General features: G+C 33.8%; 1 protein-coding gene across 2 annotated transcripts in view; it reads left to right on the forward strand.

The window, feature by feature from the left end:
* Positions 1–17,072, forward strand: part of LOC130441001 (LIM domain only protein 3-like) — a 29,646-nt gene that overhangs the window by 12,268 nt on the left and 306 nt on the right. Inside the window, exons 1-4 of one of the 2 annotated variants that reach the window (XM_056774434.1) lie at positions 2,938–3,054; positions 5,159–5,441; positions 7,542–7,667; positions 9,797–9,938. In XM_056774434.1, coding sequence (XP_056630412.1) covers positions 3,012–3,054; positions 5,159–5,441; positions 7,542–7,667; positions 9,797–9,938 — 594 coding nt within the window. In that variant the 5' untranslated portion in view covers positions 2,938–3,011. Of the gene's footprint in view, positions 1–2,937; positions 3,055–5,158; positions 5,442–7,541; positions 7,668–9,796; positions 9,939–17,072 lie in introns of those variants that run through there. The other variant, XM_056774435.1, reaches the window with a different exon arrangement.

Below are 17,072 nucleotides of genomic sequence, written 5' to 3' on the forward strand. Positions count from 1 at the left end.
GGCACCCATTTTGCGCACAGATTGTACGTCAGCTTTTTTGGTTGGGTTAATGTGCTGATCAACTCGCTTCGACTTCTGGTGATGAGGTACCATCTCGGGCCACCGTTTTTCGATGGTTTTTCAACGTCTATATCCTGAGAGACAACGAATAATGGATCTATGCATATGAACCCGAAACTGCGAAGCAAATGGTTGCCTGTTTTTTTCAGAATAACTGGACATGTCGTCACCGTTCCATTAGAGCAACGTACTTAAATGGTACACCAGCATTTGTTTGCCAGAAGTGTTCGAAAATATCAGGAAAACCCATCGCAGAAGATGACTCATTATCTACCTTGACAATGCCAGCTTTCATACATCAGTTCAAACAAAAACATGTTTGAACAGGTAAAACATCGAATTGATTTCTTTATATTCCTGTAGATTACAAATAAATTGCGAGTTCAACGTTTTTCTACACATGACGAAGCAGTTGATGCATTCAAATCACATGTTTTATAGGTACCTTATTCGTAATGAGAAAAATATGTTTCGACAATTGTTTCAAACTCATGCAAAAGTGTATTGATATTAATGGAAAATATTTTTAAGAGCAATAAAGCCATATCCAATTATAAACATTTGTTTTTATTTGTCCATCTCAAAACTTAACTCGTAACCCTCGTATTAGATACATTGACTGAAGAAAAATATTTCTACGTGTATTACAGCTTCAATGTTATGTATAGAATGTGTATCATACGTGGCATATCTCAGAATACATCTTAGAAACAGTGAAACTTAGAAAAGAAATATTGAAATATTTTAGTGAGTAATGATATGGCTTAATTTTACGATAAACCTCGCCGCTTTGCTCAAAAATAAGAAAAATTCATTTTATGCCCTATGAAAAAACCTTTATATCAAAGCGATAGGTATATCCCAATCAAATGAATTAACATTTTATTATTTTCCTCACGTTAATACTTGAAAAGTCTTGATACTTTTCCTGCTGTCTTATTTTCTCGTCGAGCTCCTTTTTAAAATCCTACAATTAATCACTTCTGGGTCTTGACGTTTCATTACCCGTTCTTTCTCTACCCAATTTAATTAGCATGCTAAACATTGAATTTTTAATACCCAAATTTAATTTTCAAAAGGAGATTAAAACTGTTTTCAAGGATTTCACTTTACAACTAGATTTGTGTTTTGTATCAAGATAATTTAATTTAAAAACAAATATCAATTCAAATGCAAACATTCTGGTGTATGCGCAAGCTAATAATTGAGCATATTATATAAATAACTTTCTAGATAAATGTTTTCATATAAATTTAAAGGAAAAATGGAAACTTTAGTCTGTTTTTAAATTAGAAGGAACATTTTAAGAAACTGTAATCACGCCACTAGTAAAAAAGTAACGAGTAACAAGTTAAAGAGTGAGCATATAAAACTTTACAAATAAATATTTTTATTTAAATTTAAAGGAAACATTGACGGTCAAATTTATAAATTGTTAAATTGTAGTCAGGTTCTGAACTAGAAGGAACGTTTCAAGAAACTAATCACGCCACTAAAAATCAGTAAAAAAATCACTAAATTGGTAGCGATTACAAAAAATAATGGTTGTAACAAGCACTACTTATATAGAGTGAGTTTTACGTATGGAACGCCTCAATTATCACGGAAACGGCTTGTACGATTTTTATAAATTTTTATGTACAAGGGTCTTGTGATACTTATTATTTTTCATCTACATCTAAATGCCATAATTTCGGAGTTATAGCTACATTTGCGTTATCTCCGCCAAAGTTAAAATAATACATTTAGGTGGTTATGACTGCTACAATAACAAATTTGTCGTTTCAATAAATTATTATCGTTGAAGTATATTGAAAGTCACAATGGATCTGAGAAAGAACGAATTGATATTTTAATGATATTAGGATGAGATGATAGGCGTAGAAGTTAACAAGAAACGTATAATATTTTTAATAATTTATATCCTAACCGAAATACCATAACAAGATCTACTGTCAGTAAATTAGTGAAAAAGTTGAACGAAACTGGTTGACTAGAACTACATCAATTGAAAGAAATCTTTATGTCCTGTTGGAAGACCATCCACACTTGAACTTGATATTTCACAAACATCCGTGAAGAAAATTTTACGTGATAATAAATTGCATCCATATAGTTCAAGAGTTATCAGATGACGATTTTAATTGACGTGAAGAGTTTGCAGACCTAATGATGGAAAAATGTTACGATCCAAATTTTTTAAGTAATGTTATGTTCTGCGTTGAGGCCACTTTTTATATTAATGGAAACGTAAATCGGGATAATTGTAGATACTGGTCACGTAACAATCCTCGCTGGATGCGTGAATCCCACGCCCAATATCCTGAAAAAGTGAATGTATGGGCTGGAATAATAGGCGACAAAATAATTGGTCCCTTTTTCATTGAGGGTACCTAACTTATTGGAAAATAGTATTTTACCTGAGTATATTATCGAATATTTTCAATTACATTTAAAAAAACACAATATATTTAGGGTGATCCATTTGAAATAAGAAAGTTCATTATTTTTCCGGAAAAAGGAAAGGTCTGACGACAATGTACTATGTACCATAATACCGGCCGTATAACAAGACCCTTGCGCACAAAAATTTATAAAAATCGTACAAGCTGTTTCGGAGATAATTGAGGCGTCCTATACATAAAACTCACTCTGAATATTAATAAAACAGAAACAAGAAACCAAAATGTCCATAATAGACATTTCTACATTTCTAAATGGGAGTTGCATGCTTATTCAAACTATCCAATAAAATTTTCAACAGTTTCGTAAAATACGTGTTTGTCTCTGCTATCTTCATTTATCTCATTTGTCTAAAATCGCTCTCCATTAAAACGTTTTGCCAAATTTAGAAACGAAAATAATTGGAGGCAACCGGATCAGGTGGATATAACGGATGAGTAATAAGGTGATTAGATTGGGAGCAATGAAATGAAATAATAGCCAAAAATATGAAGACGGCTCAAATTTTGATCGAGACAAACGCTGTAGATGGTACGTATGTCGCGGCTTGATTATGTGTTAGCTGGGTCTCTTATTAACAGTGTGGCATAGTTGTCGTTCATACTTTTTTTAGCGTGGAAAGGCATTAAAACACGGAAATTCTTCGGCGCTTAGCAAATAAATTCTGTACTACTGTATTTAAAATGTCGACCGCGACCAGCATCAGACCAAAGCCATTCGCTGCGAAAAACAGCTCGTTATGGAAGACCGTAGGACGAATGTTCGAAAAATTTTGGCTGAAGCTGGCACTATTATAAGTAGTGTAGAGCCCTTTCAATATCGCAAAATAACGGCACTATGGGTTCCCAAACTGTTGAGCTTTGAGCAAAAACTCATGCGGTTGGAAGTTTGTCGCCGCTTTCTCAAACAATAAGAGGTGGAGGGTAAAGGTTTTTTAACGCGCATTTCACTGCAGACGAAACATGAGCGCACTATTGTACTTTCGAAAGCAAGGTGTCGTCTAAAGAGGGGAGAAAGAAGGAGGAAGAGGTGCCAGTCAAAGCGAAGCAAGCAGGTCACCCGGTAAGATTATGTGTACTATATTCTGGGACCGACGGAAAGTATTGTACCTGTTGACTTCCTACGCATACAACGATCCATAAATGCTGCATAATATTTTAAACTCCGAAAATAACACGCAGAACTCGCTTATCGCTGGAAACGAAGGAGCATTCCCGCGCGAAGGATATGTATGTATGTATACGAGGATGTATTGATATCTAGTTAGCATAGACCAGTTCCATGCATAAACAAAATATTGTGTTACCATAGCAACGAACAATAATTTATTAGAAGTGTCAGTGTAAAGTTTGACGGCAAAAAAGTCAACCAGAGTAACGCAATAAATTGAAAGAAAAAATGTGTCCACCGAAATGCGACTCACGGTATGCGACCGTGAAAAATGGGACTGCAAGCTTGAAAAGAGATAAATTTTCCATTGAAGACGATGACCGATCGGGAAGGCCAGTTTCTGTGTCAGTCCCCGTAAATATCGATGCAGATCATGGCATGATTTTATCAGATTTTATCTGTGCTCGATTTGAAAATGATGTAGACTTCTTAAACCGAATTGTTACTATGAATGAGACTTGGGTACATTTCTACGATCCAGAAACAAAGCAACAATCGATGGAATGGCAATACTCTGGTTCTCCAAGTCCTAAGAAGTTTCGTGTCCAAAAATCTGCTGGAAAAGTTCTTGCTTCAGTTTTTTGGGATTGCCATGGAGTAATCATGATTGATTATTTGAATAAGGGTAGAACAATAACTGGAGATTACTATTCGACATTATTGACCACTCGACAAGACCAGAGAACAAAAGAAAAAGAGGAAGACCAAAAATTACTTGGGACAAAACAATTGCAAAAATATTTAAAGAGAGCAGTCTCACGTGGAAGGATGCAAAAGAAAAAGCAAAAAACAAAAAAGATTGGTGGAAATTCGTACTTGGTTGAGAGAAAAATACCTCCCAACACTATCCTATATAGTAGAAAGGATTGTGTCTCAAGCACCACCAGAAACCACTGCATAGTTCTAAAGTGACAGTATGGGCAGCAATATCGGGCAAAGAAATAATTGGTCCTCTTTTCTTTGAAAATGCGCCTAACGTCACTGTTATTAACGAATGCCATGTTATTGAGAGTTTTTTATCTAGAACTTGAAACTTCAAATATAGTGAATGCTAGGACTTGGTTTCAAAAAGACTTAGCCTCCAATGACAAATAACTCCATGGTGGTTGTGAAACAGATTTTGCCAGGTACACTGAATTACATGGCCTCCTCGTAGTTTCGATTTCAATAATTTCCGTTCGCGGTTGAAGAAGTCCAGTCCTAGAAAGGGTAATCAATTAGATGGTTATTTTAAAAAAATAAACTTCAGTTATTAATTTACAATTTCCTAATTTTATTTTAACTATATTTTTTGTACTTATTTTTTAATCTATTTTTTAAATATGCACAATCTATTATGCCACCCTGTACATATTCTGGACATACCATACGCTTTCTCCAGATCAATCAAAACTATTTATTTTCCAATTTTATATTCATTCTCTTTTTCGCAGCTTTGCTAAATATCCATACTATTTTTTTTCAGATTTAACTAAATATCAAATATCAACTGCTAAAACTGTGTCGAGTGCTCTTAGTACTGCAACAGTGTCGAGTTCTTCAAATACGTTATCTAAAACAGCTTCCATTTTGCGTAAATGTGCAGGATGTCATAAAAATATTCACGATAGGTTTCTTCTCAACGCATTGGATCTATTTTGGCACGAAGATTGCCTCAAGTGCGGTTGCTGTGATTGTCGTTTGGGAGAAGTAGGATCTACGCTGTATACCAAAGCAAATCTTATCCTATGTCAAAGGGATTATCTTAGGTAAGTTATTAGTCGCAATGTTCACAATGTTCCCATCCGCAACCAATGAAATACTAATTCCCCCAACATAAAAAGACAATACAGGCGTAAGTTAGAAATGGAACTCTCATCTTGAGCTACTGGCTTTCAATATGGCGGCTTGGTGAACACGTGCAGTTTAGAACAAATATTTCGCATTGCAAGTGGTTATAAGTTCATTGAACTTGAAATTCCATTAATTTATACTTGTATGTTTGATAAACCTGACTGCAATTTCACCACAACCTCAGTTTGGGAATTGTATTAAATTAAATTCCATTGATTTATCTTTCTAGCAATAATCTATTGTTATTATTGGATTTATACATTGTTGAAAAACTGACAATTGTTGTCTATTCTTCAACATAGTCCTCATTTTTTCCGACACACTTTTAAAGCTCCAGCTTTTGTCTTCTTAAGTCTTTCCATGTCGATAATGATATTAAACTTGTGAGTGGGTAAATCGTTGATAGCTTCTCAATAAAAGTCTAGAATCTATTATACAATTGGATGCATATCATGGAAAAATTAACGCACGGAAAAAGTAATAAAAATTAAAAGTTCTTGTACATCATTTGAAATTTCAACCGAAAATTGAACGTGACGTTCGGAAACTGATCTAAATCTCGTTCACAATCAGCTGATAGGTGATCTACCTGAATCCGGGTTACAGTATTTGAAAAGCCCTCATATGTACCATAGAACAACAATTTGAGGACTGGCGTCTGAATCTAAACATTAGGTTTTTTAAAATATATTTGGCTTCCGGTGTGTGTATACTTTTTACTTATTTTTGTGAGTGAAATTTATTCTACAAAAATGTGAAATACTAAAACTAAGAAACGAGGCTGCAATTTTATTCTTGAAGAGAAATATTTACTTTTAAAACTTGTTGAAAAACAGAAGAATATAATCGGAAATAAAAAATTGATATAACTGATAAAGTGGAACTCCAAATAAGAAGCTTGGAAGCAAATAGAAATAAGTTTTAACAGCTGCAACATAGTTGATTCTCGAATCTAATTTTTAGATTTGAATTGTCAAATATACGTGTATGTTGGTAACGGACAGAGCCTAGCCAACGTGCAACTATGCCCAGAATTTTTAAATTTGTAGATGATACAGTTTGTACCCTTTTCTATTTCTAAAATTGGGGGATCCACCTACGTAGTTTCAGTTCAAATCCAAATTAATTGGGAAGGAGACAGCATAAAATATAATTTTGGAAATATTGCAGCACCAATACACTGAATGACTCTTCGATTAGGTATATTTATAGCTAATGCTTATCCCATTCCTGAAAATTATCGACTGTTTCACTTACTACATAGGGCATTAGGAATTATACAAGATCAGTGTCCTCATCATACCAATAGGTAATGAACAAAATCCATTATATCCGAATAAAAATTAAATGATAACATCACTTATTGATAAATGAATTAGAATTTAAATGTAGTTTCATAGCGTACAAAAAGTCTATGGAAAAAATACCCAGCCAATCGAGTCAATTATATTTATTCATCATTATTGCCAACATTCCCTATCTGTCATTTGATAAACAAGTGGATGAAAATAATAAGAAAATACCAACTGTGAATTTAACTCCAGGTTAATATTATCCGACAGAAACTTAATTACATTATAAACATTTCAATTGATAAACCGGGTCCAAGTAATAATATTACAATTTCAAAAATAATCGATTGTTTTACGAGTAATGAGGAGAAATCGGCGATTAATCATGAAAGCGTGGATCGAGAGGTTTTAAAAAAATTACATACGTTGAGTTACGAGTGATAAGTAATAATCGATTGCTCGAGAGGTAGGTATTTGTTACGATTGTATAAGAAATGAATGATCCAATTGCTTTGCTTAATTCCAAACTTGAAGCTATTCCGAAGCGATTCAATTCGATTTTAAGACTTTTTGAGAAACTTCAAAAGGTGGTAACACAAATTGGACCCACTGAAAAACTGAAGTGATTAAACTAAATCGCCAAGCATATAGTCACGCCTTAACTATGATCAATTCGTAATTACTATTGGCTGAATTTTATCATAGATTAATTATAATTTATAGGTTATTTGGTACGACTGGATATTGCGCAGCTTGTAGTAAAATTATACCTGCATTTGAAATGGTAATGAAAGCCAAAAATAATGTTTACCATTTAGAATGTTTTGCATGTCAGCAATGTAGTAATAGGTAAGTGAATTCGTTAACTTCCAATACAATTTCTTTTCACGATTATTTTGGCGAGTTGGCAATTGGTTAAACCAACCAAAAATAAAAAACGTTTCTAGAAGTTTTTGTTTGATATGGTAATTACCACTTATTGAAATTTACTTACAACTCGCCAGTATTAATATTTTTTGTTCCTGTCAGATTCAGGGATTGAATCAGTACACAAAATGAACGCGTACCCGACGCGGTGTAGACGTTCATAAATGTCAATGCTAGTTCAATGACTGCGCTCTTGACGTCGAAATTAACCAAATTTTTAATTTTTACGCGAACGTTAAAAACATAACCTCACTTTTCTAGTATAGTTTGTAGTTATACATGGTAATTTAATAATTATAAATCAAATAATTTGAAAAATGACTTCATCAAGTGTTTGTATAACAAACAGCCGGATATATACAATAAAGAAAACTAAAACTAAAAAGCAACTAGCTCAGGTGTACTTAGTGTAAGCATACAAATATATTAAGTAAGTGATAAACGTATGTATAAATTCACCCCACCGTTTGAAATAGTTTAAATAAATAAGAAAAACATTACAATATAATACATTATAAATAATTCAAAATGGTCCAGAACTGTTTGAATTTATTTATACACGTGCTCTTTTAAGGTTATGTTTACTAGCAAACCAGCGCCATGTTCACGTTTATTCTGTGCTGTTTTAAATTCGGGATGTTTTTTTAAACATTTATCCATATCGAAACTATTTTCGAATTCGAAAGGTTTGAAACAAGGTTGCAGCTTATCTTCAACATTATGTAAAATACACATTCATTAAGTTCTGAATAGCTGGAGAACTAAAATTGCGACAAACGGAATTGAGATTGAAGATAAGTGCTTAGCAACTCTTTTTCGCAGGCGACCAAGTTATTATAGCTTGCAGATGCAGATTATATGCTGAAGAAATTGGACGATAAACCTGCAAAATGGTGTTTGAATATGAATATGTCACAAACACAATATCTGTCGGTATGAAGCACACAAGGAGACCCCGAACTGCAAATAAATAGGGTTAGACGATGTAAACAATTCAAATTCCTAGGAAGCATAATTTCGGAAGATGGAATAACAAAAGAAGATATAAGAAATAAAGTGCAAAAAAGGAAAAAGCTACACAAAGTCTGATTTTAATGTTTTGGAAGAAAAAATTAACCTAGACACAAAAATGACAATTTACAAAGTCATAGTGGAGTCCCTTTTAACATATGGGTGCAAGATATCCAGAACAGAGCATATACGAAATGAAGAAGAGGTCGAGTGTACACGACTTCAAAGAGAATACAGACCTAGCAACTGCTCTATTACGGACATGTGTTGAAGATGGAGGATGGAGCAGGACAGGTGTTGAAGATGGAGGATGGAGCAGAACAGGTGTCCGAAGAAAGCATTAATGTACCAACCGCTGAATAGAAGAAGACGAAGAACACCCTCAAGGACCTGGAAGGAAGGAATTGAAAAGACAGAGCTATCCAAGAAAACGATTGTATAGATACAAAAGTGGGATGCGGCAAAAGAAGCTGTAGTATCCCCGTTGTTTAGATATATATTTTTGAATTGGAACGAAATCTTTGCCAGCTAGATTATGAGCGTTTTCACATAGGGACCGTGGCGAAATTAAACACCCAAGTGTACTTACCTTAATATATTCCGAACTTTCGAATACTTAAGTATTCATCATAGAATTAATTCTATCAAGCATCAATTTGAATATTGAAATTTGAAATCCATGAATTTTGTGTTTTTACTAGAAATTACACAATTTAAAATCGCCGAATCTTAACTAATTATTTCCCAGGCGATGATTACATAAGTATTCGAGAGCTCGGAATATATTAAAGTAAGTACAATTTGGTGTTTAATTTTGCCACATTCCCAATACGAAAACGGTTATATATATTTATACTCATTCATTATGCTCATTCTGTGCACTGCTTGAATGGCGAAATATGTAAATTTCTAATCTCAAAAATAATAGTTTCACATCTCGTCAAGAAATGGCGCCCAACACCACAATCGTAATTTGGTAATGGCAATAATATTCTCCTAAATTTTAATCTAATCATTAAATGAGATGCATATTTTTCTAGGTTTTGCGTAGGTGATAGATTCTATTTATGTGAAAATAAAATTCTTTGTGAGTACGACTACGAAGAACGGTTGGTGTTTGCAAATATGGCTTACAATCCTACCAGTTTAGCTCATATTAAGCGACAAGTGAATAATTTACAGGTAAGTTACTAATCTAACCTTTAGATTTTCAAAAGCTCTTATCTATCAATTTCTTGACAACTGTTCTCCTCTTCTTCTTCTTCTTCTTAGGGCGCCGTCTCTCTGCGGTGGCTAGCGATCCAAATGGCTACTGTCGCACGAGAAACCGCAGCTTTAAAAATTTACACACCCAATTCAAAATTTGATATGAACCATAAAGGTTAGTCAATTTTGAAACCACATAGCGAACTAAACTGTGTCAACGGTGAATCTCTGAACTCGTCATTATATTCGCTTATGTCGTCCTCTTCTTCATTTTCAATTTCTTTGCCAAGCTCTCCTGCGTTTCTCATTTCCGGTGTTACAAATGTCCTTGTTTCCTCGTATTCCTCCATTTCATATTAAAATAATAAATTATCGATATTGTTTTTTAAAACACAAAGTCTCTTTGGATTTTTTATTTTCCTTTATCTGATGGCTACGTTTTCGCCATAAACAAATTGTTCTCTCTCTCTCTTTGTTCATTCCCTCATGGCACTCTTTCATTATCATGTAAGCTTCTCCTGAAGCTTGCCTCTTGCTAGTCTTTTTATTCGAATTCGTCGAAGGCATGATACTCGTGGAGCTTTTTTCTGACGATCCCACACTATTTTCCAATTGGACTAATACAACGCTGGAAAACGTTTCCCGGACTTACAATTTGTTGCTAGTAACTTTTTCTCTCGTTTATATTGCACTAGAAGAGTTTCAATCTTTCTTTTAATCTCGGTGACATTATTTACACCTAAATCTTTTGCAATGTCATCTAATGCATCTCTTCTTTTGATTTTGTTTTTATAATCATCATTATTAGGGTCCTACAATAAAGGTTTACCTTCTTAAACGTTAATTAACCTTATCAAATTCTCTTGACTCCAAAACTCTTTACTCATTTTGTGGAAAAACCACACACACACTTTTCCACTGAATATTTTCAATAAAAAAATACAAATAATAATGTGTATATTCAAAAATTACGCCGGAAAACTACTTCAAAATACACTAAAACAGGTGGTAAGGGAAGTCACTGACAAACAATGTTCGATCTAGGACGGGAACATTCTAGACAAACAAAAATGGCAGCCTCTTTTCCTTCCATACATGAAATGTTTGGCTAACAATGTTTGTCCAATTGGGACGCGGCTTAAGAAGAACGCGCTCGGTTCCTACGCAAAGCTGGCTAAAAAAGTCCAAGAATTTATGGCACACTCTGTATCAGAGATCTACCAAAAAAAAGTAATAATCCTCTGACACACGAAGTTTTTGAGTGGGAATGACATAATAGAATACGCTGAGAAAAGTTTTCTCTGCCTAAATTGCAATTAAATATTTATAAGTGTCGACTAAGCGCTTGAAAAACAACACTTAGACAATCACTGTTTGTATAAAATTGTTTTACGAAGAACGTGCTCGGTTCCTACGCTAAGCTGGTTAAAAAAGTTCAAGAATTTATGGCACACTCTGTATCAGTACAAAAAACAACAACAAAAAAAAGTAATAATCCTCTGACACGCGAAGTTTTTGAATGGCAATGACATAATAGAATACGCTGAGAAAAGTTTTCTATGCCTAAATTGCAATTAAATATTTATAAGTGTCGACTAAGCGCTTGAAAAACAACACTTAGACAATCACTGTTTGTATAAAATTGTTTTACGAAGAACGCGCTCGGTTCCTACGCTAAGCTGGTTAAAAAAATTCAAGAATTTATGGCACACTCTGTATCAGAGATATACCAGCAAAAAAAAGTAATAATCCTCTGACACGCGAAGTTTTTGAGTGGCAATGACATAATAGAATACGCTGAGAAAAGTTTTCTCTACCTAAATTGCAATTAAATATTTATAAGTGTCGACTAAGCGCTTGAAAAACAACACTTAGACAATCACTGTTTGTATAAAATTGTTTTACGAAGAACGCGCTCGGTTCCTACGCTAAGCTGGTTAAAAAAGTTCAAGAATTTATGGCACACTCTGTATCAGAACAAAAAACAACAACAAAAAAAAAGTAATAATCCTCTGACACGCGAAGCTTTTGAGTGGGAATGACATAATAGAATACGCTGAGAAAAGTTTTCTCTGCCTAAATTGCAATTAAATATTTATAAGTGTCGATTAAGCGCTTGAAAAACAACACTTAGACAATCACTGTTTGTATAAAATTGTTTTACGAAGAACGCGCTCGGTTCCTACGCTAAGCTGGTTAAAAAAGTTCAAGAATTTATGGCACACTCTGTATCAGAACAAAAAACAACAACAAAAAAAAGTAATAATCCTCTGACACGCGAAGTTTTTGAGTGGGAATGACATAATAGAATACGCTGAGAAAAGTTTTCTATGCCTAAATTGCAATTAAATATTTATAAGTGTCGACTAAGCGCTTGAAAAACAACACTTAGACAATCACTGTTTGTATAAAATTGTTTTACGAAGAACGCGCTCGATTCCTACGCTAAGCTGGTTAAAAAAGTTCAAGAATTTATGGCACACTCTGTATCAGAACAAAAAACAACAACAAAAAAAAGTAATAATCCTCTGACACGCGAAGTTTTTGAGTGGGAATGACATAATAGAATACGCTGAGAAAAGTTTTCTCTACCTAAATTGCAATTAAATATTTATAAGTGTCGACTAAGCGCTTGAAAAACAACACTTAGACAATCACTGTTTGTATAAAATTGTTTTACGAAGAACGCGCTCGATTCCTACGCTAAGCTGGTTAAAAAAGTTCAAGAATTTATGGCACACTCTGTATCAGAACAAAAAACAACAACAAAAAAAAGTAATAATCCTCTGACACGCGAAGTTTTTGAGTGGCAATGACATAATAGAATACGCTGAGAAAAGTTTTCTCTACCTAAATTGCAATTAAATATTTATAAGTGTCGACTAAGCGCTTGAAAAACAACATTTAGACAATCACTGTTTGTATAAAATTGTTTTACGAAGAACGCGCTCGGTTCCTACGCTAAGCTGATTAAAAAAGTTCAAGAATTTATGGCACACTCTGTATCAGAACAAAAAACAACAACAAAAAAAAGTAATAATCCTCTGACACGCGAAGTTTTTGAGTGGGAATGACATAATAGAATACGCTGAGAAAAGTTTTCTCTACCTAAATTGCAATTAAATATTTATAAGTGTCGACTAAGCGCTTGAAAAACAACACTTAGACAATCACTGTTTGTGTAAAATTGTTTTACGAAGAACGCGCTCGGTTCCTACGCTAAGCTGGTTAAAAAAGTTCAAGAATTTATGGCACACTCTGTATCAGAACAAAAAACAACAACAAAAAAAAGTAATAATCCTCTGACACGCGAAGTTTTTGAGTGGGAATGACATAATAGAATACGCTGAGAAAAGTTTTCTCTACCTAAATTGCAATTAAATATTTATAAGTGTCGACTAAGCGCTTGAAAAACAACACTTAGACAATCACTGTTTGTGTAAAATTGTTTTACGAAGAACGCGCTCGGTTCCTACGCTAAGCTGGTTAAAAAAGTTCAAGAATTTATGGCACACTCTGTATCAGAACAAAAAACAACAACAAAAAAAAGTAATAATCCTCTGACACGCGAAGTTTTTGAGTGGGAATGACATAATAGAATACGCTGAGAAAAGTTTTCTCTACCTAAATTGCAATTAAATATTTATAAGTGTCGACTAAGCGCTTGAAAAACAACACTTAGACAATCACTGTTTGTATAAAATTGTTTTACGAAGAACGCGCTCGGTTCCTACGCTAAGCTGGTTAAAAAAGTTCAAGAATTTATGGCACACTCTGTATCAGAACAAAAAACAACAACAAAAAAAAGTAATAATCCTCTGACACGCGAAGTTTTTGAGTGGGAATGACATAATAGAATACGCTGAGAAAAGTTTTCTCTACCTAAATTGCAATTAAATATTTATAAGTGTCGACTAAGCGCTTGAAAAACAACATTTAGACAATCACTGTTTGTATAAAATTGTTTTACGAAGAACGCGCTCGGTTCCTACGCTAAGCTGATTAAAAAAGTTCAAGAATTTATGGCACACTCTGTATCAGAACAAAAAACAACAACAAAAAAAAGTAATAATCCTCTGACACGCGAAGTTTTTGAGTGGGAATGACATAATAGAATACGCTGAGAAAAGTTTTCTCTACCTAAATTGCAATTAAATATTTATAAGTGTCGACTAAGCGCTTGAAAAACAACACTTAGACAATCACTGTTTGTATAAAATTGTTTTACGAAGAACGCGCTCGGTTCCTACGCTAAGCTGGTTAAAAAAGTTCAAGAATTTATGGCACACTCTGTATCAGAACAAAAAACAACAACAAAAAAAAAGTAATAATCCTCTGACACGCGAAGCTTTTGAGTGGGAATGACATAATAGAATACGCTGAGAAAAGTTTTCTCTGCCTAAATTGCAATTAAATATTTATAAGTGTCGATTAAGCGCTTGAAAAACAACACTTAGACAATCACTGTTTGTATAAAATTGTTTTACGAAGAACGCGCTCGATTCCTACGCTAAGCTGGTTAAAAAAGTTCAAGAATTTATGGCACACTCTGTATCAGAACAAAAAACAACAACAAAAAAAAGTAATAATCCTCTGACACGCGAAGTTTTTGAGTGGGAATGACATAATAGAATACGCTGAGAAAAGTTTTCTCTACCTAAATTGCAATTAAATATTTATAAGTGTCGACTAAGCGCTTGAAAAACAACACTTAGACAATCACTGTTTGTATAAAATTGTTTTACGAAGAACGCGCTCGATTCCTACGCTAAGCTGGTTAAAAAAGTTCAAGAATTTATGGCACACTCTGTATCAGAACAAAAAACAACAACAAAAAAAAGTAATAATCCTCTGACACGCGAAGTTTTTGAGTGGCAATGACATAATAGAATACGCTGAGAAAAGTTTTCTCTGCCTAAATTGCAATTAAATATTTATAAGTGTCGACTAAGCGCTTGAAAAACAACACTTAGACAATCACTGTTTGTATAAAATTGTTTTACGAAGAACGCGCTCGGTTCCTACGCTAAGCTGGTTAAAAAAGTTCAAGAATTTATGGCACACTCTGTATCAGAACAAAAAACAACAACAAAAAAAAAGTAATAATCCTCTGACACGCGAAGCTTTTGAGTGGGAATGACATAATAGAATACGCTGAGAAAAGTTTTCTCTGCCTAAATTGCAATTAAATATTTATAAGTGTCGACTAAGCGCTTGAAAAACAACACTTAGACAATCACTGTTTGTATAAAATTGTTTTACGAAGAACGCGCTCGGTTCCTACGCTAAGCTGGTTAAAAAAGTTCAAGAATTTATGGCACACTCTGTATCAGAACAAAAAACAACAACAAAAAAAAGTAATAATCCTCTGACACGCGAAGTTTTTGAGTGGGAATGACATAATAGAATACGCTGAGAAAAGTTTTCTCTACCTAAATTGCAATTAAATATTTATAAGTGTCGACTAAGCGCTTGAAAAACAACACTTAGACAATCACTGTTTGTATAAAATTGTTTTACGAAGAACGCGCTCGGTTCCTACGCTAAGCTGGTTAAAAAAGTTCAAGAATTTATGGCACACTCTGTATCAGAACAAAAAACAACAACAAAAAAAAGTAATAATCCTCTGACACGCGAAGTTTTTGAGTGGGAATGACATAATAGAATACGCTGAGAAAAGTTTTCTCTACCTAAATTGCAATTAAATATTTATAAGTGTCGACTAAGCGCTTGAAAAACAACACTTAGACAATCACTGTTTGTATAAAATTGTTTTACGAAGAACGCGCTCGATTCCTACGCTAAGCTGGTTAAAAAAGTTCAAGAATTTATGGCACACTCTGTATCAGAACAAAAAACAACAACAAAAAAAAGTAATAATCCTCTGACACGCGAAGTTTTTGAGTGGGAATGACATAATAGAATACGCTGAGAAAAGTTTTCTCTACCTAAATTGCAATTAAATATTTATAAGTGTCGACTAAGCGCTTGAAAAACAACACTTAGACAATCACTGTTTGTATAAAATTGTTTTACGAAGAACGCGCTCGATTCCTACGCTAAGCTGGTTAAAAAAGTTCAAGAATTTATGGCACACTCTGTATCAGAGATATACCAGCAAAAAAAAGTAATAATCCTCTGACACGCGAAGTTTTTGAGTGGCAATGACATAATAGAATACGCTGAGAAAAGTTTTCTCTACCTAAATTGCAATTAAATATTTATAAGTGTCGACTAAGCGCTTGAAAAACAACATTTAGACAATCACTGTTTGTATAAAATTGTTTTACGAAGAACGCGCTCGGTTCCTACGCTAAGCTGATTAAAAAAGTTCAAGAATTTATGGCACACTCTGTATCAGAACAAAAAACAACAACAAAAAAAAGTAATAATCCTCTGACACGCGAAGTTTTTGAGTGGGAATGACATAATAGAATACGCTGAGAAAAGTTTTCTCTACCTAAATTGCAATTAAATATTTATAAGTGTCGACTAAGCGCTTGAAAAACAACACTTAGACAATCACTGTTTGTGTAAAATTGTTTTACGAAGAACGCGCTCGGTTCCTACGCTAAGCTGGTTAAAAAAGTTCAAGAATTTATGGCACACTCTGTATCAGAACAAAAAACAACAACAAAAAAAAGTAATAATCCTCTGACACGCGAAGTTTTTGAGTGGGAATGACATAATAGAATACGCTGAGAAAAGTTTTCTCTACCTAAATTGCAATTAAATATTTATAAGTGTCGACTAAGCGCTTGAAAAACAACACTTAGACAATCACTGTTTGTATAAAATTGTTTTACGAAGAACTCGCTCGGTTCCTACGCTAAGCTGGTTAAAAAAGTTCAACAACAAAAAAAAGTAATAATCCTCTGACACGCGAAGTTTTTGAGTGGCAATGACATAATAGAATACGCTGAGAAAAGTTTTCTCTGCCTAAATTACATTTAAATATTTAAAAGTGTAGACTAAGTGCTCGAATCCGATTTTTGATGTAAAATTATTTAAATCGAGTAAAGTAATTAGATAAAGGGGTCTTTGAGATTAAAACATTTTTCCTAAATAAGATATTATGCTCTCAAGGCTAAATCAGAAGGTGCGTAACGA

The sequence above is a fragment of the Diorhabda sublineata genome, chromosome 3 (genome assembly GCF_026230105.1).
Source record: "Diorhabda sublineata isolate icDioSubl1.1 chromosome 3, icDioSubl1.1, whole genome shotgun sequence".
Classification (NCBI taxonomy): Eukaryota; Metazoa; Arthropoda; class Insecta; order Coleoptera; family Chrysomelidae; genus Diorhabda; species Diorhabda sublineata.